Below are 23,763 nucleotides of genomic sequence, written 5' to 3'. Positions count from 1 at the left end.
GTGCTGGGGGATTGAACCGCGGTCCCTGATGCTTTTGCTAAGCTTGTTCTAAGTAGGTGCTTTAGACCACTGAGCCATCTCTCCAGCCCCTCTATTGGAGTCTTATACTGAAACCCTTTTTAAGTCCATTTTGAAGTGACTTCTACAGGGTGATATATGAAAATCTAGGTTCAGTCTTTTACAGGTGGGTACTGTTTGCCCAGCACCATTTGTTAGGTTATGTTTTTTTTTTTTTTTTTTTTTTCCCAAAATACGTTTTTGGCCCTTTTTTTCAAAAAAAGAACTAGCTAGTTGTAGTTGTATGGGTTTTTTTCTGGGTTCCCTATTCTGTTCCATTAGTTTATGTTTCAATAACGAGCTGTTTCTGTTACTACGGCTGACTACTGTGCTGTAATTTGGAATTGGGTATTGTTAGGGCTTCATCACTGATATTTGTGAACAGGAGTGCTTTGGATATTCTTAATCTTTCTATTTTAACATGTTTCCATATGAATTTTAGGATTATTTTTCTAGCTGGGTAAAGAATGTTATTATTAGATCATTTTCAGTGACACTGGCATTTTGACATGATTAACTCTGCGGAGCCATGAACATGGAGGTCTTTCCATCTGCTCGTGTCTTCTCCAATGTCTGCCACTAGTGTTCTGTAGTTTTGAGTGTAGAGATCTTTTACCTTCGTGCTTAAGTTGATTCCTAGGTAGTTTTTGCAGCTAATGTGAGTGGGATTGTTTTCCTGATTTCTTTCTTAGCTTGCTATTGGTATTTAGAAAAGTTATTATTTTTTATGTTGCTTTTGTATCCTGTCACCTTTCTGAATTTGTTTTACAGCTCTAAATGTCTTTTAGTGGAATCTTTAGGGTCTGTTGAGTGTGTAGGGTCATATCATCATTGTCTGAAGACATTGATGTCCTCCTTTTCTACTTGTACCCTTTTTATTACTTTCTCTTGCCCAATTGCTCTGGCTAAAATGTCAAGTACCCTGTTAAATGGGAGAGATAGGTGGACATCCTTGTCTCATGCCTGATTTTAGGAGAAATTCTCTTAATCTTTTCCTGTTCAGTATGATGGTGGCTATTGGCTTTTCATATATAACCTTTATTATTTTGAGGTAAGATTCTTCTATACCTCATTTCTTCAGGGAATTTTATATGAAGGTAGGTTGGATTTTGTCAAAGGCTTTTTCTACATCTATAGAAATGCTCATCTGAGTTTTATCCTCAATTTCTTGTATGTTATTATATTTGTTGGTTTGTGTCCATAAGGCACTCTAGCACTCCTATAATGCAGCCATGTGTTGTTAAATTCAGTTTATAAGTATTTATTGAGAAGTTTTGCACCTATGTTCATCCATTACACAGGTCTAAACTTTTCTTTTTCACTGTGCACTTGTCAAGTTTTGATGTTAGGGCAATACTAGCTTGGTATAATAAATCTGCAAGTGCTTCTTCCTTCTCAGTTTCATGGAATAGTTTGAGAGGAGTGTATGTTAGATCTTATTTAAAGGTCTGGTAAAATTCAGCACCGAATCTGTCTAGTACCGAGCTTTTCTTACTTGCATTTTTTTTTTTAAAGTACTGCTTTAATCTCCCAGCTTGTTATCTATCTGTATAAGTTTATATAGACTCTTGGTTCAATTCTGGTAGGTCATCTGTGTCCAGAAATTTATCTATTTTTCTAGATTTTTCCAGTTTATTGTAACATAAATTTTCAAAATAGTACTTAATAATACTCTGGATTTCAGTAGTATCCATTGTAATATTCTCTCTTTCACCTTTAATTTTATTTTTTATTTTTTATTTTTTTTTGGAACCGGAGATTGAACTCAGATGCTGCGCTTGCCAGGGAAGCACTTATTCTACTGAACCATCTCCCCACCCCTAATTTTATTAATTTGTGTTTGTACTCTTTTCCTTAGTTTGGCTATGCATTTATCAGTCTTGCTCATCTTTTCAAAAGGCCAACTGCTTCATTAATCTTCACTGATCTTTTAGTCTCTATTTCATTAATTCAGATTTTATTCTTTATTTCCTCTGTGAGTTCTGTGTTTGGCTTGATCTTATTTTTCAAAATTATTTCAGATCGCTCTGATTTCTTAATGCATACACTCACAGATTTCCCTCTTAGAATTAGCTTTGCTGTATGCTAGATTTTGGCATATTGTTTCCATTTTTATTTGAATCTAGGAATTTTTAAATCCCCATTTGAGGCCCACTGATTGTTCAAGAGTGTGTCCTTCATGTATATAACCCATTTATATAAATGCACAAACTTATCTTGATGAATGTAATCATCATATACTCTAAGCAGGTACTAATAAAAATAAAAACTTGAGACGAGCCAGATGGCCAGATGGCTCAGCAGATTAAAGCACCTGCTTAGGCAGTCGCAGGGACCGAGGTTCGATCCCCCATGTGCCATGCCGGCCCCACTCCCGGGGCACGCTGAGAAGGCAACTGAGATTGGGCGTGGTGGTGCGCACCTGTAAGCCCAGCACTTGGGAGACTGAAAACAGGAGGATCACTGCGAGTCTGATCTGAGACCCTGTAAACCTTGTACTAAATACACTTAAAAAAAGTTAGTACTTGATATTTATGGCTGGCGAGAGCTCAGCAGACTTAGGCAAGCACAGGGACTGGCATTTGATCCCAGGTACCACATGCCGCGCAGCCCCGCCCCAGGGCATGCTAAACCCATGATGGAGTCCTGCGATGGAGGCCGCCCGCAGTGGAGTCCGGGCGTGGTGGCGCACACCTGTAATCCCAGCTGCTGGGGAGGCTGAAAAGAGGAGGATCACTAGGAGTCTGAACTGCGTAGTGAGACCCTGTACCAACAACACATGCACAAACACACCCACACACAAAAAAATAAAAAACCTCAAAATCTTGAAAGAGAAAAATTGTGTTTTTCATATCCATATGTTTGTGGTTTCTCTTACTTCTCATTTTATTCCTATGTGATCTGAAATTATTTTTTTTACCTTGGTAAAACTTGCTTTGTCACCTAAACTATGATCTGTTTTGCACCGAATTCTGTGAGCTGCTGGAAAGAATATACACTCTGTAGTTGTTGGAATTACTAAAGATATCTGCTGAGTTCGTTTGATCTCGAGTGTAGCTTACTCGTGTTTATGTTTTGTCTGGATGACGTACATTGGTGCGTGTGGGCTACTGAAGCCACCCACTATATTGACTTGGGGTGTTTCTGTTTGTTTATGTCAGATAGTGTTTTTTTTCAGGAAGTTTGGTATACTGGTGTTTGGAGCATATATATTTTGTTCAATTGCTTTATTGTCTTGGTAGATTGTTTCCTTTACCAAAATATAGTGACTATCTCTTAAAATTTTGATTTCAAATTTGCTTTGTTGGGTCTGAGAATAGTTACTGTTGCTTGCTTTCAGATTCCATTTTGCATAGAATATAATTTTCCATCCTTTCACTTTTGGGCTTGTTTTCGTCAATGAAGTGTTTTTCTGGAAGGCAAGAAAGATCTGGGTCTTGTTTTTTAATCCAGTCCACCTCTCTGTGTCTTTTATTTGGAGAATTAAGGTAATTTCTATCCAGGATAATTACTGAAGGGTGTCTGAGGTTACTCTGATAGCTTTGTCTTTGTAAGTGCCGTGGTGTTTCTCCAGTGCCGTCTTCAACATTCTTTCTTTGTTCTGTACTCTTGATAATTTTACTGTAATATGACATGAGGAGGTTCTCCTATATGGGGATGTTTGTGTATTTTTCAAGAATTGAGAATTTTTCTGCTGTTATTTAACTGAAAAGATTTTATATGCCCTTGTCTTTTTTTTTTTTTTTGCCAGCTCAGCCCACCCTGGGGACGGGATTAGTGTGGCATGTGGTATGTGGTGCCAGGGATTGAACCTGGTCCCTGGGCTTTCGCCTAAGCTTGCCTAAGCAGGTGCTTTAGACCACGGAGCTATCTTGCTGGCCCTATGCCCTCGTCTTGACACTCTTAACAAGTCCAAAGATCCGTAAGTTTAGTCTTTGTTTTCAGAAGTCTTGCATATTCACTTAAAATTTTCTTGGTTCTTTTTTTTTGTTTGTTTTTTGTTACTGTTGGAATGTGATACATTCATCAATGCTGTCTTCAAAATGAGAAATTCTGTCTTCTGTTTGATCTAGTCTGTTGGTGAGACTTCCTGCTGAGGTTTTTTTTTTTTTTTTTCCCTGAACTTTTCATTTCCAAGAGTGCTTGGTTTTTTCCCCCAAAATTTTTGTCTCTTTAATTCATTCAGTTCTGTATTTTCTTGGATTTTTAAAAAAAAATCATTCTTCTTTATTCTTCATTTGGCATTTCATTCTGTTTAGTATCTTTGGCATCAGTTGTTAAAAAATTATGAACTTTTGGAGGAATCATAGCTTGTTTTTTCATATTTCTTGTATTTCTGTGTTGAGATTTGTGCCCCTTTGGATTGGCTGTACAAGTTCTTCTTTACTTTATGTGAAGGCCTTTTTAAGGGGTCTCTTAACAATGTGTCCCAGCACATGAGGTTATTGTGGAGTGCTGACTATACTTCTGAGTGGGTTTCATCGTATATTTTCTCAGTTACTTCTTTAGTGGTGACTACTGTATTGTGATACAGTGTGCGCTGTTGGAGCTGAGGGTCCCACTCTCTCTGTAGGTCTCACAGGAGTAGAGGTCTTCTAGTGGATCCGGAAATTGTGTTACTAACTGGAATGTATGGGGTTTAACCTCTGTGGTTACTGCTGCTTTCCTATGAACAATCCACGTTTGAAAAAGGTGTGCCAGCAGCCTGGGCTGGAGCCCCTTGTAGTAGGTGGCTGTGGTCTCTGCGTTGTTGTCTTCAGGGACTGCTATGGGCGGGTGTCCAGCGGCTGGCCATTAGCCTATCTCTTAGGTGGGCCAGTGTGGGTCTGGCTTTTTTTTTTTTTTTCTATTTAGAAACAAATTTTACTTAAGATCTGAAATACAATTCCTAAGATATCAACTTTGCCAGAAAACTGTGTCTACACAACAGTGCATTGTCTCTATCATGTTAGAATGTGCATTAGACTCAAACACAAAAACCAAGAAACAAATCACCATCCTTTCACATTTTAAGCAAAACCATGAAACAAACAACCATCCTTAAATAATTTGAACCATAGAATGCCTAAGGAACAACAGAGGTGGATTCGCAGAAAATGGGCTGTTTTACTTCATTCAAGCACCATAAAAAAAGAGCACAAATGTATGGGTTTTCAGGTATATACATTAAGTTGAAGCTCTGGCACTAGGAATCAGGACATTTTGTCACATGGCATTTAACACGTTAGAAAATTGTGTAGTGTCATAGGGACAGAACCACCAGCATTTAAGCAATGTTGTCAACTAGGCAATACAATGGTCTACTGAATGTCTTTTCTTTGTGTAATTACCGCATACACTGGTAGCAACTTTGAAAGGAGGAAAGGAGTTTATACTCCTTTTATTTTCTGTTTAAAATAGAACAGAAAACAAGCTGAAACATAAGCCCTGTTATACACTGACAATTTCAAAGAACATCAATTATACCAGTAAAAGACTAAGAACAGAAAGTGTTTACAGACACCAGACATCAGTGCTGAGAGGCCGGTAGACCCTCACAGGGCTTCACGCTGGTAGTCAGCAGGAGCCACTCTGAAATCACTGCAGTAAACAGTGGGCAGAATCTTTGCCACATACTTTAGGGAACCATGCTAATAGTCCAACAGTGGTGCTCTTGTCACCAAAGGGGGTGTAGGCCAACACTGTTCCTATTCTCACTAATAATCTCAGTACCTGTGGTGCTCCATAAACCTGGGACATTGGCACATCAGGGTGAGCCAAGAGGACTTCAGCGTACTGGGGCCTTGCAAATTTGCAGAGCAGTTGAGTGCCCAACATCATGTTGAAATATTCTTTTATTCCTGCCACAACTTCATTAACTGCATATTCCTTATTGTCAACATGTCCCTGTGATTTCTTACAATTAGCATACTCTTCCAGCATAGCATCTACGTTTTTCTTAGCAAGAAGTTGAAAGAGCTGCTTCTGCCTGATCACTAAGTACCAGACCGCCACAACCATGCTTTTAATGCTTCAGGAATCTTCACTTTAACTTCCATCCTATTAAATGCTTCCTCACTTGCAATGGTGGGGTTCGCCTCAGCCCTTTTCTTCTGAGGGATCTGGGGACTTCACTGTTGCTGCCACCATTTCCATTCCCAGGAGCCTTCTGCTTGTTCTTTCTTGTCTTCCTCACAGATCTTGAAGGAGGGTTCTCTACAGAGCGACCACCTCATCTTCCTGGAAGAGCTGGCTCAAGATTCTTTGGCTGCAGACCAGCTGCCTTCTTTCCTGAGGAAAGCCCCTTTCATCTTACTTCTCTGCATATTGCTTCGGGATGGCTTTTTGAAGTTGTCCCCTTCTGTAGATTGCTGTCCACGAGTTTGAGAACCCTGCTTTCTGGAGCTCATTCAACTCTGTTTTTATTCCAACCAACAATCTTCCTTCTTTCCGTTCTAGGAACTGCTAGTAATTTCCCAAGTGGAATCTTACAGGTCTTCAGGATGGTCTAGAAGGATGAAGTAAGAGACACAACCCAAGATTCTATAATCAAGGACGGTTCAGCAATCAGGATCAGATCTCCTGATACGCACTGTATACCAAACTTAGCTTTTCTGGTGGTGACCTGAAACGAGAATCCAGCTCTCTCCAGCAGAACATGTGTGCCTGGGTCTGGCCATTGGCTGGGCTTTGTCTCCTTCTGTTCTTGAGCTAACTGTTCTCCAGGAGGGCTCTACACCAGTGTGCTGCTTCTCTCCCTCTGGCAAACTCAATCACTGAGACTTTTCAAACTTCTCATTTTGACCTTCAGTGTACTCCCTTCCCCGCACCTTGGGTAGCTGTCTGGATGTTTCACTTCTGAGTCATGGTGAAGTTGGAAAGTGCTGTTGGTGATCCACTTTCTTTTCCATTATAAAACATTTTTTAAAAAATCCAGTATTTCAGTTGCTTTCATTGAGAAGTTGATCCAAAGAAGAAAAGGATTATAAAATATTTAAAACAATAATATGTGATAAAAATGAAGATGGCATAATAAGACATAAACTGGAAATTAAAACCCCTTTCCCCACACAGAAGACTCCAAGTGTCCTTCACACAAGGTGGCCCTTGTTGCTTGTTTTGCTTCCAGATATTTATGTGTGTTTTCAGTATCTAAAATATATGTGCTTTTCTAGGCAAACAAATGCTTATATGGACAAAAATTTTTTATAATGCTTAATCTTTTTTTCTTTTTTGAGGGGGCACTGGGAATCAAACTCAGGACTTTGTGCTTGCCAAGCAGGCACTTATGTCGCTGAGCTGTCTCGCTAGCCCCTTATTTTTTTAAACTTTAAAAAAATATATGAAGACATTTTTGAGACTTTCTCTATTGGCATGTATCTGATTTGGGATAAACTACCAGTTATGCAACCAGGTTCTTATGAAATTTTTCAGACCCACACTGTTTTTGTTTTGAGACAAGTTCTTGCTATGTAGCTCAGGGTGGCCTCAAACTCTGTGTAGCCTAGGCTGACCCTGAACTCATGACAATCCTCCTGCCTCCGCCTCCCGAGTGCTGGGAGTACAGGTGTACACCCTATACTTTTTAAACAGCCCTGTGATAAACATCTCTAAGATAAACTGAAGTGGTCCTGTTTATTCCCCTCTAAGAGGGTGTATTCATATCTACTCATATCAAAAGTATGTGAGCATTTTAAATAATGACATGGTAGGTGCCTACCTGCCACAATAAAGGCACTCTGGTGTGGAGAAAGCAGTCGTACATGTCTTCCAGTTCTTGAGTAAGGGTGATCTCTCCTTTTATAGCAAGTTGAAGATCTTTTAAAGATTTATGTATAACAAATAATAACTTATCAAATCGTCCAGTTTCTTGGTTCAAAAAGGTTATCAAGGCACAGTGAATAAGCGGATCATGGCCTGAATTTAAAGAGAGAGAGAGAGAGAGAGAGAGAGAGAGAGAGAGAGAGAGAGATAAAACTTTGCTTCTTACAGAAAAAAAGCTGCGCCTGGAGGGCCGTGGGGACTCCACGTGTCTCGAGCAGGCTGCAGCTTCTGGCAACGCAGCCTTGTGGGACAGCTGCTGTGATGTGGCCTGTGACTGCCCAAGACGTCATTCAGGAGTGTGATCATAACCCACATTTTGGTAAGCTGTAGCTTAACATTTGGTTCCAAAATGAGCTCTTAAAAAGGCTAGAGGGACCGGGGAGATAGATGAGGTGCAAGGGCCTGCCTGGCAAGCGTGAACTCTTGAGTTCAATCCCTTGTATGGAAAAAAAAAAGAGGCACAGCACACCTGCTCGACTTGGAAACGTACCCCAGGCCAGGAGCCCAGCCACCTGCCCACCTTGCCGAGAGCTGCATGCAGAGATCTGGCCTTCTCGGTTCAGGCCTTTGCATGCCATGGTCTTTCAGAAATGTCTGCCTCCCTCCTGATGCCAGCCCTCTCTGTCCCCGCTCCTACCCTAAGCTCACCAGACACATTTCTGCAGAGACACTCCCAGGCAGAGCTGGCCAGGAAGGCCTGCAGAGTGCCCACGGTGGCGTCCACAGCTCCGTCGTCCTCCACCGCTAGGGGCAGCTGCGCCTGGATGTCATGCAGGATGTCCCTCACTAGCATGTCAGGGCTTTGCTCAGGACTGCAAGGAACAGGGGAAGGGAGAGCAGACCTCTTAGGGCCTCAGGGCATGAGTCATTCTCTCTGCAACGTTTACAGAAATGTTGTTTAAAACACCTTTGCCTCCCCGGGGAGATGGCCACCCTCGGGACACATCCGTCTGAGGAGGGTCCCTGGGCTGAAGAGAAGGAGCCTCTGGACATGTCCTCTTTGCCACTCGGGGTGGTGGCGGCACACCTCCCCAATGCCCTCCTCTGTGAGGACTTCACTTGTACCCATGTGCCTGATGCTGTCTGCACGGCCCAAGGGGCATCCCCTTCTGTGACAGGATCACATTGCTGTCACCACGTGGCCACCAGCAGTGTGTGAAACACCTAAGGTCATGTGTTTATTCTGTTGCCACACTTTTTCTCTGACTTAAAGTTGATGCGCTCAGTAGACGTTGTCCAATTTGGCTTCAAATAATTAAAAAAGCCAAAAAGTCTCAGCTGTGAGGAGGATGGCAGACCTTTCAAGTGAGGTCTGCACACAACAGACTGTGTGCTGGAGTCCACCCTCGGCGCTGATGGGCCGGGCTGTGTGGACAGACGAGTTCAGGGTGCTTGTTAGAGGAAGCAGACCATATGTATTTGCTTAGTCCGTGAAATGAGAGTCCCACTGTCTATTCTGTGTCTGGAGGTTGGCCTTGGCTATATGGCCGAAGAGTCAACCCAAGCCATAAGCCACAACCAGAATTCAGTTATCACTTCATTTTATTTTTGTGGTGTTGGGAATCCAACTCAAGCCTCAACCTAGGACTTCATGAATGTGAGGGAAGAGCTCTATCATTAAGTCCACCCCAGTCTACATGTCTTTTTTTTTGTGGGGGGCAGCTTTGGGGATTGAACTCTGGACTTTGCACTTGCCAGGCAGGTGCCTATGCTGCTGAGCTACATCCCCAGCCCTGCGTGTCATTTTAATATGAATTTTGTCCAAAGGGAGGAAAAGACTATAAGACAGTGCAGGATTGTAATTGATTCAAAGGTTTTAGAGATATATGGAAAAAAATTGTATGTTAAAGCCAGAGAAATATAAAATTCAATCTGCAAATACTCAGAAGCATTAGACAATAAATAACTGGATCCAGGGTTATGGGTGAAGTATCGCCACTTTATAGAATAACAGAATTAGTGTTATTTTACTAACAAGGATACACAGAGTTCAGGGAATTCTGTCAATGTTGCCAACAAAAATTAATCCATTTTGATTAAACTCTATTACTTCTCAGATTGCAAATAAACTAAAAAGTCAAACTAACAAATCATGCAAGGGCTGGCAGTACAGCTCAGTGGACTAAGCACTTGCTTAGATAAGCACAGGGTGGGGTTCTATCCCTGGCACAAAATGCCCCATTGGCCCTGCCCCTGGTTGTGCTGATCCAGCGATGGAGCCCAGGTGTGGTGGTGCACACCTGTAATCCCAGTACTAGGGAGCCAGAAATCAGGAGGATCACTACAAGTCTGAGCTGCATAGTGAGACCCTGCACAAAAAAAAAGCCTTAAAAAATTATACAAAGTAATAAAATTGATGTCTGTGGAATGACTTTCAAATCTTTGGAGATTCATAATTATATATAAGTAGGTTTAAAAGAATTAAAGCCATGGCTAAGGAATGATGTTATTTAAAATATTTGTAATGTTTTAGAGAATGACCCTCTTAATCTGTACAGGGCAGTGTTGGTACTCTACCGGAGATAACTGAAAAACAGTTAAATTTAGGATTAAGTTGAAATACAGCTAAATTATACAGATGAGAGAATAAGGGGGCTTAAGAGTCACTGTATTTATTTGACTATTCAATTTCTACAAATTACTGAAAAACTTGAAATGGTCTGGAATGTAGGCAACAGAGGTACATTAACTTTATAATGGGTATTAATATGTTTGAAAATGGTTGGTTAAGCCTATAAATGGGATTCAATACTACTCAAAGACCTTTTAGGTGTGACTGTTAAGATATGTGAGCTTCCAGGCGCAGGACTTAGATTGCCAGGCTGTGTGTTAGGGTGTGGAGAGCACCGTGGGCCTGAGAGCCCTGCAGGGCAGGTGCTGAGGGCGGGGCGCCAAGTGCCCAGCTGGGGAAGTCCAGGCGTGGGAGGAAGGGGTATGTGCCCGTCCCTGAGCAGCTATGAACTCCTACGAGAACCCTCAGACCTCCAGCTGGCAATCAAACCACTGTCCTGGCATCAACGAACTTAATCTTACTTTAAAGACACAGGAGGAAGATGGGGGTCTGGGTGTCCATGTGCTGCATCATTTGACTCCTTAGCACCCTTCCAGGAAGACAGGTACTGCTGTCTCCAAGCATGTGATCGGGACACTGAGCCGTGGCAGTGCAGCCCACGGGGCCCTGGTACACACCACAGGGAAGCAAATGCATCTGAAAATATCATGCACCAGGTGTAATTCAGCCTCTCACTTAACAAAGATTCATGTATGCTTGGTGAATGTGTATGCTGTGCTTGATTCTGTGTCATTTGGAGAATCCATTTCTCTGGTGTGGACACTACTTTCCTGAAAGTTTGGCGCTGCAACTCCAAATGAATATTGAATAAACTTGGTCCAGTAGTACCCTGTATGCCCTCACCTGATGGCGAGGGTGACTGTGGCAGTGCTGGGCTGCATGGCAACAAGACCATCCATGAACTGCAGGCCTTGGGTCTCCCTGCAGCTCCGTGTGGCTTCAGGGTGAATCCCTAAGATCTCCGGAGCGTCCTCTTCAGGTAGTGACTGGATAATGCGTATGTAGTCCTGGAAGCTTGCAGATCTGGGGACCGGCTGACCTAGCTGAAAAGTTAGCTACTTAGTTTTGCCTGCATGAGAGAACACTTTCTGGAATGCTGAGGTCAATATTACTCCAGGACCCTACCCAGAAAGCTTGTCTTATTTGTGTGTCATATGTTCTAAACATGCTATGGAAAGGAACATCTGAGTCCACTGCACTGTAATGCATACACAACATACACATAGACACTTGGGAAAAGAGAGGAGGGAGGGTGAAAATCATCAGAAGGCTGGGATGACTCCGGTGACTCTCTGCTCGGTGACATGCACCCATAGGTGATGATGTACTAAAGATAACCATGTCATTTTTCTGCCAGAAAGTCTGGAGAAGGAATGGAATAATACTGTGGTTCGGATCTGAAATGTCCCCCAAAGGCCGTGGCTGAAAACTTGGTCCCCACACTGCAGCTGTACAGTGAGGGTGGAACTTAGGGGGTGGTGGTGGTGGGCGGAAGTGAGGTCACTGGGGGTGTGGCCTTGGAAAGGATATTGGGACAGGGCCTTCTTGCCTCTCTCCGTTCCCTCCTCTCTCCCTTCCCTTCCCACCTTCCCTTCCCCCCTCTTCCTTTTTTCCCTACTCCTCTTTGCTTCCTAGTCCATGGGGTGTCTCCTGCCACATTTCTGCCTAACGATCACAGATTCTGAAACCATGAGCTGGAATCAACCAGTCCCCTTTATAGGCTGATCATCTCAGGGATTTGTCATAGCAGCACAAAGCTGCCTAACACAAATGTTACGAACTTCCAGCCACTGACAAAGAAGAGACAGTTTGGTCACAAAAGTGGGTGGGACAGCTTTCTTTGAGGGTGTCCTCAAGGAAAGCCCTAAAGTGTCCACAAGGTCACAGGCAAGCCTCACACAGCAGTCACTAGTAAAAGAAGCTAAGGTCATGACAGCGAAGACATGGTAAGTGCGGATTGTTATAAAATTTCCAGTGTTTGAAAATGAAGAAAGAACAGAAATGTGTGATTTGGAGATATGTGTGTCTGCTGTCGGACACAATGTGGATGCCACTGTATGCTGGCATGGGTCCCTGTTCCCACACGCACGCACACACGCATTGCTTAATGGAGTGGTCAGTGTCCAGAATCCTCCCACTTCATATTTTGCAGGCCATTTAAAGGATTTTCCAGGGATATTTTCTCTTAATACCTGACTTTATAAACCGTGAACTAAAATGTTATTTTAAACAGCTTTACTTGAAGGACAACTTTAAAATACCCCATAGCTCTTGCCTGGCCCACTCCTGACTTGAGTACTCACCACAGGCACCTCCTTCCCAGCCTCCTTCTCCTCTCCTCTCCCTGCTCCCATAATCTGGCTAAGGCTGAAGAGCTGCTGCCTCTGAGGCCTGGTTGCTGGGCCTCCCCATGGGTGAAGGCCTGCAGCGTGCCACGCCAGGGACAGACACGGCTGCAGGTCCCTGAGTCAGGCCCTTGCCCGCTGGCTGTGTGGGTGTGCGGCCGGCCCGTGCATCACTTCTTGCCCATGGCTGGGACAGCAGTCCCAGGCTGCTGCCAGCACTGAGCGAGAAGCGCCAGCCCCCTTGGCTGCAGCCCTGTGTGCCCAGGCCGTGCGCTTTTTGCCTGAGGCTCTTGCGTGCTGCCACCCTGCATGATGTTGGGTAATGGAGCAGTGCTTTTGTAATACTGTGATGGAGTCATGAAAGTCATTAAAACGTACATCAGAGTTTATCAAGTATCCATTTTAAATAATGCAACTGTGCTTATTTAAAAATTTTAGGCCAATGTGAGATTTGGCCTGTTCTTACCTCCTCACTGGAGAAGGTGAAGTCATCTCTCAGCACCTCTGGGTTGCAGAACCTGCAGAGCAGTGTGTCCAGGCACCGCTTGTCCCAGGGGTCTGTGATGCGGCCACCGTAGACCACCTCCCCGACCAGGCAGTGCAGCAGCCGCCAGGGCACGTCCACCTGTCTCCGCAGCACGCTGGCCAGCACCTTGATGGAAGCCTGCGGGGGCGGAAGAAGCCTTGCTGCTTTAGCACCTGTCCTGCTTAAGTGACCGTTCAGTAAGGCCAGCACCTCCCGCCAGCCACGTGCTCTCCATGTACAAGGAGCAAGAGGACGAGCTATCGGGAGGGCACTTGATCTGCAGCTTCCTGTTCCTGAACTATTCATTACTTGTTTGAGCAGACAAAGCGACACGTGGGCTTCTGTGTTGTTTGCTATGCTCCAGCCACGTACTGCCAGCTCTGGTAAGCAGGACTGCCTTTGGCACAGAGGGGCTGCAGCGTGGGCCGGCAGCTGGGGGAGGAAGCGCCTTTCGGCGGGTTTTTTGGGTGTGTGTGTGTGTGTTTCTAGCATCTCTTCTCTAAGTGAAATTTTATCAACCTCCGACCTTCCCTAATGAAATTCTTTTGGAACTGCATTGTATTTGATATTAATCTTGGAGAAACTGATGGTAATGATACAAGAGGTCTCCTTATCAGGCCATAGATGCATTTCTTTAGAGAAAGGTGGGATTTAAAAAACCGAGCTGTGGAATCAGGCTGCCTTTTATTAGCTGTGGAGTAGGGACAAGTTTTTTAAGTGTCGGGTGACTATTTTCTTGCCAAAACAATAAGAATAATTAGTGTTATTGCCATCTAAAATTGTCATGAGGATAAATCCATGTAAAGCGACGAAGACATTTGTAAACTCCCATGAAATGTTACCTCTTTTTCTCCCTAATTTATAATGTTCTTAATCCAGAACTCATCTATTTCTTGTCTTTTTTAAAAATTTTTTAAACTCAGCTGTATTTATTACCTCTTAGCAGAACGTGACCTGGTCACTCACTTCCACTCACAGGCCTTGTTCCGAATGATTTCTGAAGTTGCTCTGTGGTATCCCTAGAAGTTGTCTCTCCCTTGAAACTACTTTTCTTTGGAAAACAAGCCCGGACAGCTCCTGCCATCCAGCTTTCAGTATAATGTACTCCTAGAAGCCTAGGACATGTGGATTTGAAACTACTGGGGAAAGTTTAAAAAAAGATTCTATAAGAAAACTCAAGCTATCTTAACAAATATTCCTTTAAACATCAGGCAATCTCAACACTTCAGACACAAGATCTGGTCTATTAAAGAATCTGACCCCACTGCCAACACCACCACGCTGCTGTCAATGAGGAGATGCCTGCGTTGAAGGGGATGACGGCGCGTCGCGCATGGAAGAAGTCGACTGAGCTCGGCCTGAAGAGCCACTAAAGTGTGCTCAGGGCCTTAACCTGCATTCCCTCTGATAATATATATTTTCGAGGATTTTTTTTTGTTAAATCTGTATGACATGATAACTGCTTTTAAGAGGAAAATTTCTTTCTACTTTTAAGTAACACTGTGATATTTTAGGTCTGAAGTGCTTAGTTATCTTGTCAAATTTGCTCCCAAGTAGTAGTTAGTATGATTCTTCACTATTGTATTTAGTTATGCACTTCCCTACTTTCATTTTTAGGTTTTCATCACTAGAGAAGATTGACTGGTCTTACGTATGTATGTCTGCATGTGGCCACTTTCCCAAGGTCTCTACTTAGCTTAGGCAGCTTTTTAATTTTTTAAAATTTTTGTTTGTGGTACTGGGGATCGGACTCGGGACCTTGAGCATACTGTATTCTACTGAGCTATCTCCCTGACCCTTAAAAAAATAAAAATTAACTAACTGCTTAAGTTTCCTAGATATATAATTGTATCATTAACAAAATACATTTTTCTCTTCCATGCGCTTTTGAGACGAGTCCCCTGATCTCTGCACCTTGCTGCACTCACTGGGATGTCTAGGACAGTGCTGGCAGGCAGCGGTGGTCAGGGTGCTTGGTCTAAGGTTCGAGTTCCCATGAAGCAATTCTGGTTTTTGAGTCTCTGACTGATACTCACTGTGGCTTTTCAGCAAGGTCCTTGTGACCCTACCACTTTAGGGTTTCTATTTGAAATGGCTTCCAATTTCTACGTCTGGCGAGGTGAGCACATAAGCTAGGTTCTCAGGTGTGAAGCCCTGCTGCATGCTTAGTTGTGTGCAGCTTGGTTGTGTCATATTAGTTTCTTTTTTTTTGTTTATTTAATTTTCAATGTTATTGTTCAGATAGTGTAATTATTCTTTTCCTGAAATCTATGAGTATCTACATACACTTTTCTTTTTTTCTGTATTTAGGACAGGATCTACAGTGTCTAAGTAGATAGGACTCGCAGTGATCCTCCTGTTTTTCAGCCTGGGCGGGGCTGGCACTGCAGGCCTGGGATTGAACCCAGGTACCTGTGTCTGCCTACGCCGGTGCTTTAATCTGCTGAGCTATCTGGCTGGCCCTCTAGCAACATTTTAGAATCTGCTCTAACATGCAAATGAGCGGGTGAACAGGTGTGACTGTGCAGGAAGCACAATCGCAAGATTAATTTGGGGCAAGTGTGAGCAGGGCTTACCACCAGTCTTCAGAAAGCACAGATAGGACCCTTTCCATGTGGCAGAGAGAAAGACAATGAGGCTCACTCCAGTGGGCGGCGCCACCTCCATGCTGTTGTGATGAGCAGCCAACAAGCACTCAGAGCGGTGCCTGCATGCGGTGTTATTCTGAGGGCTGCCCTCAGCTAGCACCCGGGTCCTGGGCAGCTGGCACTCACATTTGTTGCCCTCTGACCTCAGAAACTTGCACGTGTTGAGGCAGGGAGCTGCAACTCGACTCCAGAAAAGCTGCCCTCAACATCGCTGCCCTTGAACGTCAGCGCTCACTGCTGGGTTGCACAGCTCATCTCTGGACCCTGTCATGACCCTGTATCTGTGCAGACACAGCAGGCTCCCAGCGTCTATCTCTCATCGCCATGCATGTGCTACTGTTTGTTTTGGAGAGTTCAGACTTACCTCCAAGTCTGAAGAAATAAATTTGTAAGCTATATTCCAGCCCAGTGTGCCGTAGTTTTTTCTTTCATTGACCACAGCATTGAAAAAACACAAGCTAAATAAAAGTTTTTTCCACCACTGTCCGTAGTCGGGGTTTTCAAATATCTCTTCTGTCACTTCCCCACCGCCATTGTATCCAAACATCTGGAGTAAGTTGCTCTTCAGTCCCTGGGGAGGCTCCAGGGCAACCTTAAGATAGATGCGAAGAGATGCCACGTGAGGATGGACAAGCGCTCCACTCTGGGCAGCAGAGGGAGGTGAAAGGAGCAGGGCTGTGTCCAGGTTCATGGCAAAAGCCCTGGTGCTGCCTGCTCATCTCTACCTGCAGGCTTCTTGGATAGGTTTCCCTGGGTTGTCCTGACTGTCTCCAAAGCACAGAATGCAGAGCACTTAAGAGCCTGAGGAGCAGACGGACCTGTCAGTGGCAGCTGAGGGCCTCAGGCGTTTGATGGGGCCAAAGTATGAGACTCCATGGGTGTCTCACTACATGTGTTGACGGCATTGAAAACCTACTCACTCTGACTTCCTCCCCAGGGTGCCAGAAACGCAGGAAGGCAGGGAGGTGGAAGACAGGTTGTTTCTGAGACTATGGCTACCCGGGTCTGAGGTGTCAGAACAGCTTGAGTGTGCACATGCATGCTGTGCACTTGTGAGGGAGGCTGAGCGTGCAGCCACTTCTGCACTGTCGGAAACCTTGTGTCACTGTCATTGCGTATGGCATGAATACAAATGGCATAGTTGTGCATTGCTATGTGTGGAATTGCGTGCACAGGCACTGCGCGTGTGCAATGTAAATGAGCCTTCCGGATTCAGGATCAGAGCGACTATTCACCCATAGAACAGCTCAATTCATCCCTTCCTGGGTGACAGGCAGCCAGGCACTCCACGCCCTGCATTGCCAAGGGAGGGGATCACGGTGGAAGAGGGAGAGGAACGGAGAGCCAGGTCTCCAGGCTTGACAGCCTCACACTTTATTCCCTGAAGCTTCTCTGCCCTGTTAGCCTTAAAATGCCAACCACTCGCTCTGGGAGATGGGGAAAATGTAGGTGCATGGGAGACCTGGTCTCTGCGCAAGCTGCCTTTTAGACACCTTTAACAAAATTTATCTGCTTTTGTTCTTTGCTCAGAAAGCCCCAACTATGCAGGGATGAGTTCTTGGATCACTGTTTCACAATCATATGACCAATTCTTTTGGGAAGGTTGTCCCATTTCTGAAAGCAGGTACAGTATGTGCCCACCCCTGAAGGAGTATATCTGAAGGGCAAACAGTAGAGAAGAAAGAGGGAGAGGAAAGGAGGGAGAGCTCATCTTTGGGGACAGTATTCTTTTTTCATCAGCATAAATGCACCATCATTTGGCTTTTTCCTAGAAGTGAGTCATTTAATCAAATTGTACGAAATTTTAAGTCTTTCTCTTTCTGCCTATAATGTCTGCAGTTACATAAAAGCCATTTTTCTGTTTATCTCTTTATGATATTTTCTTTGTCAGACTCTATGAGAATGTTATTTTACAGAACTTTAACAGCACTGATATTGCATCTGCTTTCAATCATTGTCAGTTTGAGGGAAAACAAAGACATCTCCTTGTTCTTATTGCATTTCTAAAGGCTGGATTTTCTGGTATTTCCATGTTTTTGGACCTCTCATGATTTCTCTTACTTTTATGAATGCTAACTTTTTTTTTACTAATTTGTTTTTGTTCTTATTCATATATTAAGAAAGCTGCCAGCTGTCCATGTAGATAATGGTGTGAGACAATGTCCTATACAAATCTGGGTAGGCTGCAATCCAAACCCCCACTCCTGGACAGAGGAAAGGCTGACCGAAGTCATAACTTGCCAGGTTGCTCATGTCTCAGCCTTTCCAGCCCAGGTCCTTGTGCCCAGGGCAGGGCTGCTGGGAGCAAGCTGGGGGCAGCAGGAGTAGTGTGACGGAGGACATCTCCCTCCACAGGAGCCAGGACGTGCTCAGGCTGGTGGGGGCTCTGCTGGGGTCTGCCCGTCACCATCTCCCTTCTCCCCCCCAGCTCTGTCAGAGTAGTATAAGGGCACTTGCAGAATGGCAGACTTACAGGCATATTAGAGCAAAAGTTAGAAATCAGAGGCCTGGGACCCAGGCCCTCAAGCGCATCACTTAGCTGGCTTACTGCATTCATTTGGCCTTGACTGTCTAGGCCCAGAGGTTTCCCCTAGTGATGTGTGTGGTCAAACTGACTGTGTGTTTTAGCAAATATGCACTGATTCCAACTTGCTTGATTCCAACATCCTTGGAAGGACTTCAAGGCTGTCATGTTTGGGGAAGGCCGGCCCAGTCACAAACATGTGAATTGTGAATTATTTAAAGTATCCTTCCTGGTTTCAGGCATAGGGCAGTACAAAGCAGCTTGGGGCAACAAAAATAGTATCTTTCTCAATTCAGATCAAGAATGCAAGACAAATTACATTTAAACAGGGCTCCTGGCCAACACTAACACATGCTATTATGTGTTCTTACCTTTACACCCTTTTGAAGAATCGGCATTGGGAAGGCACGGTCTGATTTGGAACTTAACCATAGCCTAAATTCTGGGTCTATGGCTACATCTGGCCTGTTAAAACTATAAAATGAAAAATGTATAAATATTTTAGCATATGTGCTGCTGAAGTGAGTTCAAAATTTATAGATACCTTAATATAAAAATAAACGTGCTCTTAAGAGTCATCGGGCGTCTGTATGAAACGACTTCCACAAACACTTTTAGCCAAGAGTGTCACCCTCTTATCACCAGAGCACTCAGGTTGCCCAAGAGTCTGTACAAAACGCGTCAATTCCCATTTTAGACATTATTATTATTGTTATTATTTATGTCTTTGGTACAGGGTCTCACTAGGCCGCTCCGACTCGCCGTGACCCTCCTGTCTTCAGTCTCCCGGGCTCTGGAATTGCAGGGGTGCACCACCAGAGCCAGTCTCAGTCTTGGTGGCTGGCTCAGGGCACCCGGGGCAGGGCTGGCAGGGCATGTGGTGCCAGGGATTGAGCCCTGGTCCCTGTACTTGTCTAAGCAGCCTGTTTTTAAAATGCAGTTTTCCTCACTTAAGTTTAAAAAGTTATACATAATCATGGGAAAAAAAGATCAAAGAAAAATTAGAAATGGAAGACAAAATGAAGGGTTCCACTGGTCAAGCCTGGCGACCTGAACATCAAAACAATGGCACTAGTAACCAATTAATCACTGACTAAAATGAAAGCCAGTGAGCTCATATGGACATGAATAAATGAACATATAAACAAATTAGAGGGAAGAAATGCTTCTCCTCCTAGCGGAGCATCATTAAACAAACTCTGCTAGTTGTGGTGCTATCGACTGACCTCGAGCCTGTACGTGCAGAGCGTTCTCTCCACACTCAGCTACTCTCACAGCCCCATTCAATAAACCAAGGAGAAGTTGTGGACTTAGAAAGCTACCATTTGGCAAGTAATATAGGAATGATTCAGCCAACAGTTATCAAGCGTGTTGGAAGTACTGGGTGGAAGTATGATACACACACATAGTCTGAAAGTTTGTACAGGTGACAGATGAGATGAAGTTTTACTGTGTAGCTCAGGGAGGCCCTAAACTGCTGATCCTCCTTCCCCAGCCTCCTAAATGCTGGTGTTACGGGTGTGCACCATACCAGCCAGATACTTCATGTTTTGACAGTTAACTGGACCCTTACAAATAAGTGCAAAATGCTTACGACTCCACAATGGCACAGAGCCGTGGCATAAACGATGCTGCCAGGTGGCAGTTCTGCAGGAAGACCCATTGCTGCCTTTTGCTCAGAGCCTTGACAACCAGCTCTTCAGCCTTGGCCACCTGGCCCTGGTCCAGAGAAATCATGGTCACGTGGTGTGTTGTTCCTTTTAACTCTTGTGCAAATCTCAGCAGGACTCTGGTGAGGTCAAGCCCCATGTGACCTGTGGAGAGGTGACAAAAATGCACACTCACCCGATTCCCTTTCCAAAGCAGGGCCCAGCATCTACCAGCTGGTGGTGAGGAGACCGCATGCTGTGGCGCCAAGAGGCTTTAGCTCTTGTGCTGCTTGGCTGCTCCGTAACTGTGCCTGAGGGAAGCTGGTGGTCCACCTGCAGCTATGTGTCCCTTTCTCTCACAGCTGGCTGGAGGCTGCCCAAGCTGCCGCTGCTCAGCTCCAACACTGTGTTTCTGGCTGATCCTGCAGCTGGGCATGAGCAGCGACGCTTTGAGAGTAAGTTTTGTTGACAGGTGACCTGCAAAACATTGGCTGTGTCCTGAGAGGAGGGGTGAGCCCTGTCCTCTCCTCTTTCTGTTTGGAACGTGCGGTGTTGTAAGTGCCCTGGTAGAACAGCTCTGGATAAACCTTCAGCCTAATGGGTCAAAGTTGGGAAGCGGTGAACTCTGAGGAATATAATTTGGAAACTATGAAGATCAAAAAGTAAACAAAGAAAATATTCTATTTAGGAGGAAATATTTTACTTAGGTCCAATAGAGCAAAAAACGAGACAGAGGGGCTTCCAGGAAGATAGTGGAATGGTAAATACCAGAGAAAGAGCCTCTCTGAGATTTGGTGTCCATACTGGAATAGACCAATGTGGGGAAGAGCCAAAGGAGGGAAGTGGGTCCTCAACACCCAGCCAGGATCTGAAGTGAGAACTGAAGCCTGTGAGGAGAGAGGGACCTCAACACAAAAGAGGTGACAAACTGGACAAACTGTTTTTTCCCAAGCCCTGGCTCACTGTGTGGGAGGGGAGGGGTGGCTTGAAGCTGTAGATGCAAGGTGACTCCTGGTGGCCCCAGAGACCTCCATGGAGAAACGGCCCGGTGGAGCAGAGGGGAGGGCTCGGCAGACTGCCAGGGGGTAAGGAGTCTCCCAGGAGAGCGTGGTGGGCCTCCTGCCGTTTTGGAGCCAGGCCAACTGAGCTCAGAACCCAGAGCAGGTGCAGACTTGCTTGCTCTCGTGGTGCCCGGCGTCAGGGTGAGGTGGATGCAAGTTCAAGATGGCAGGGGTTCAACTCAGCTCCAGCTGCACAGCACGAGCCAGCCTAAATGTCAGTGACACTAAGCACTCAGCTCACTGGAATAGCCACTGCCTCACAGTAAGCCTACTGCTGGCTTGCTGGGATTACGCAACATGGATTGGGCTCCATATGCCCACTCTGTTTACCAGTGACAGCAAAGACATACACTACAGTGGACATTTTTTTCTTTATTTATTTTCTTGTTCCTATTTTTAAATGGGTGTGAACATTATTTCTAGTTGTTTTTGGTTATTCTTTGCTGTTCTGGTTTTTATTTTTTCCTTCTCTCTTTCCTTCCAGTGTTCTTCAACCAGTTTCCCAAAGTAATGTAATCTTCTTTTGTCCTTCAGACTTGATTCTAATCTCTTTCTCTTCTTCTGTTTTTCTATTTATTTTCCCTAACTCCTTCTAAGTTTTCTTTCTGAGGGTAAATTTCCATGTTGAGGGCAATTGCTATATAAAATTTTCTGGTTTGTTTTAGATTTTGTTATATGACCACAAATCTAGTTCACATGTTAAAGGTGGTAAATTAATAGTTACCACATAGTTTGTCATTTTCTAGGCTATATTTATTACTGATTGCTATTGTTATTACTGATTGTATTACTTTAGCCAAGGTGAAATAATTGTTCTAACCAGTTGTTCTTCCTGATATGACAAGACTGAACTTCCTGGGTGTTGAAATACTATAGGCCAGTGCTTAAGAACCAGGGGCTAGATCAAATAGATAACAACTCATCACCAATAAAATGAAGAGGTAGGATCTTGCAACATATTCAAGACCCAAAAGCAAGTTACACCTGGAAGACATCACTGACTAGTCATTTACTAAGAGTTCTCAATACTAGCAAAAAGCTACCTGCCATAAGCATTTTGTAACCATCAACCCAGGAGTGAAATGAGAGAGAGAGAGAGAGAGAGAGAGAGAGAGAGAGAGAGAGAGAGAATGAGACAATACAGAAACAAGATGTTACCCCAGACTCTAGCTTACCAAGGGCAAACACTCAAAGGGCAATGAAGTGGAACAGTTTCAAAGCCAGCCACCCATGTGGACTATGTGAAGTAGTAACAGCAAAAGTAAAAATGCAGATGAATGAGGCTTTAGAAAAAAACGAAATCAGAAATAATTTCTCAGATAACTGCAGAGATGGCAACCATAATGAAGGACATAGTGAATCTATAGAAGATACAGATTAAAAAATAATGGAGGAGCTTAGGAAAATGGCAGAAACCATCAACGGCCAACATAGGAAGAAAATGAATTACATGAAACAGATTCAAACAGATATCCAGGAGATTAAAAATTCCATCGAAAGTGTCTGCAGCAAAATGAGCCAATATCAGATATAGAAAAGAGCATTATGGTTAGCCATCATGAAAAGAAAGATTTCTTAAAAATAGCAAGGGACCATGAAAAATCAATTCAGCAGCTATTAGATGACGCAAAGAATAACGTAAGGCTGACTAGAGTCAATGGAAAAGCAGGAGCTAGCACACACAACATAAGAAACTTGTTCACAAAAGTAATGGCAGAAAATTTTCTAAATATGGAAAAAAGTTGACATACATACAAGTGAGGCATACAGAACTATAATTAGCCATGATAAAAACTACACTAAGACATATAATTGTCAAGATTCCAGAAATTCAGCACAAGAAAAGAATACTAAAAGCTGTTAGAGAAGAGAATCAAAAGACTTACAACAGAAAGCCCATCAGGATTACAGCTGGTTTCTCAACATAAACCCTACGGGAGAGCTTGGAGCAAAGTATTTTAATCCCTGAAAAAGTACCACCTGAAGACCAGATTGACCTAATTTGTAAAACTATCTTTCAAAACTGATGGAAAAATAAGATACTTCCATGATAAAGAGCAACTATGGAAATCAGTGTGGAGACACCTTAAAAAACTAGGACTGAGGGCTGGGGAGATGGCTCAGTGGAATAAGCGCTTCCCTGGCAAGTGCAAGGGCCTGAGTTCAATCCCCGGTTCTGCAAAAACAAACAAACAAACAAACAAACAAACCACACACACACACACAAAAAGAAAACATACAAACAAAAAACAACAACAACAACAAAATAAACTAGGACTGGAAATCCCATTCAAACCAGCTATCCCCCTATTGGGAATTTTCCCAGAGGAACTGAAAACATCATATCATAGTGATATATGTGCACCTGTGTCTACAGCAGCACAATTTGTGATAGTCAAATCCTGGAAACAACCAAAATGCCCATCATCTGAGGAATGGATGAAAAAGATGTGGTATTTTCATATACTGAAGTATTACTCAGCTATAAAGAATGATAAACTTGAAGTCTTTATATTTAAGTGGTTGCCACTTTAAATTTTATTTATTTATTTATTTATTTGAGAGAGAGAGAGAGAGA

At 43.8% G+C, this 23,763-nt stretch overlaps 1 protein-coding gene across 1 annotated transcript in view; it reads right to left on the bottom strand.

The window, feature by feature from the left end:
• Nucleotides 1–23,763, bottom strand: part of Dnah14 (dynein axonemal heavy chain 14) — a 394,744-nt gene that overhangs the window by 7,066 nt on the left and 363,915 nt on the right. The window contains 7 exon segments of the mRNA XM_012513730.1: nucleotides 7,757–7,953; nucleotides 8,509–8,672; nucleotides 11,276–11,471; nucleotides 13,252–13,441; nucleotides 16,316–16,543; nucleotides 18,847–18,949; nucleotides 20,070–20,289. Of these exon segments, the coding sequence (XP_012369184.1) occupies nucleotides 7,757–7,953; nucleotides 8,509–8,672; nucleotides 11,276–11,471; nucleotides 13,252–13,441; nucleotides 16,316–16,543; nucleotides 18,847–18,949; nucleotides 20,070–20,289 (1,298 nt within the window).

Source organism: Octodon degus, unplaced genomic scaffold (assembly GCF_000260255.1).
Source record: "Octodon degus isolate 3935 unplaced genomic scaffold, OctDeg1.0 scaffold00017, whole genome shotgun sequence".
Classification (NCBI taxonomy): domain Eukaryota; kingdom Metazoa; phylum Chordata; class Mammalia; order Rodentia; family Octodontidae; genus Octodon; species Octodon degus.
Note: the sequence above shows the minus strand (reverse complement) of the source record. Positions and strands in the feature narration are given on the sequence as shown.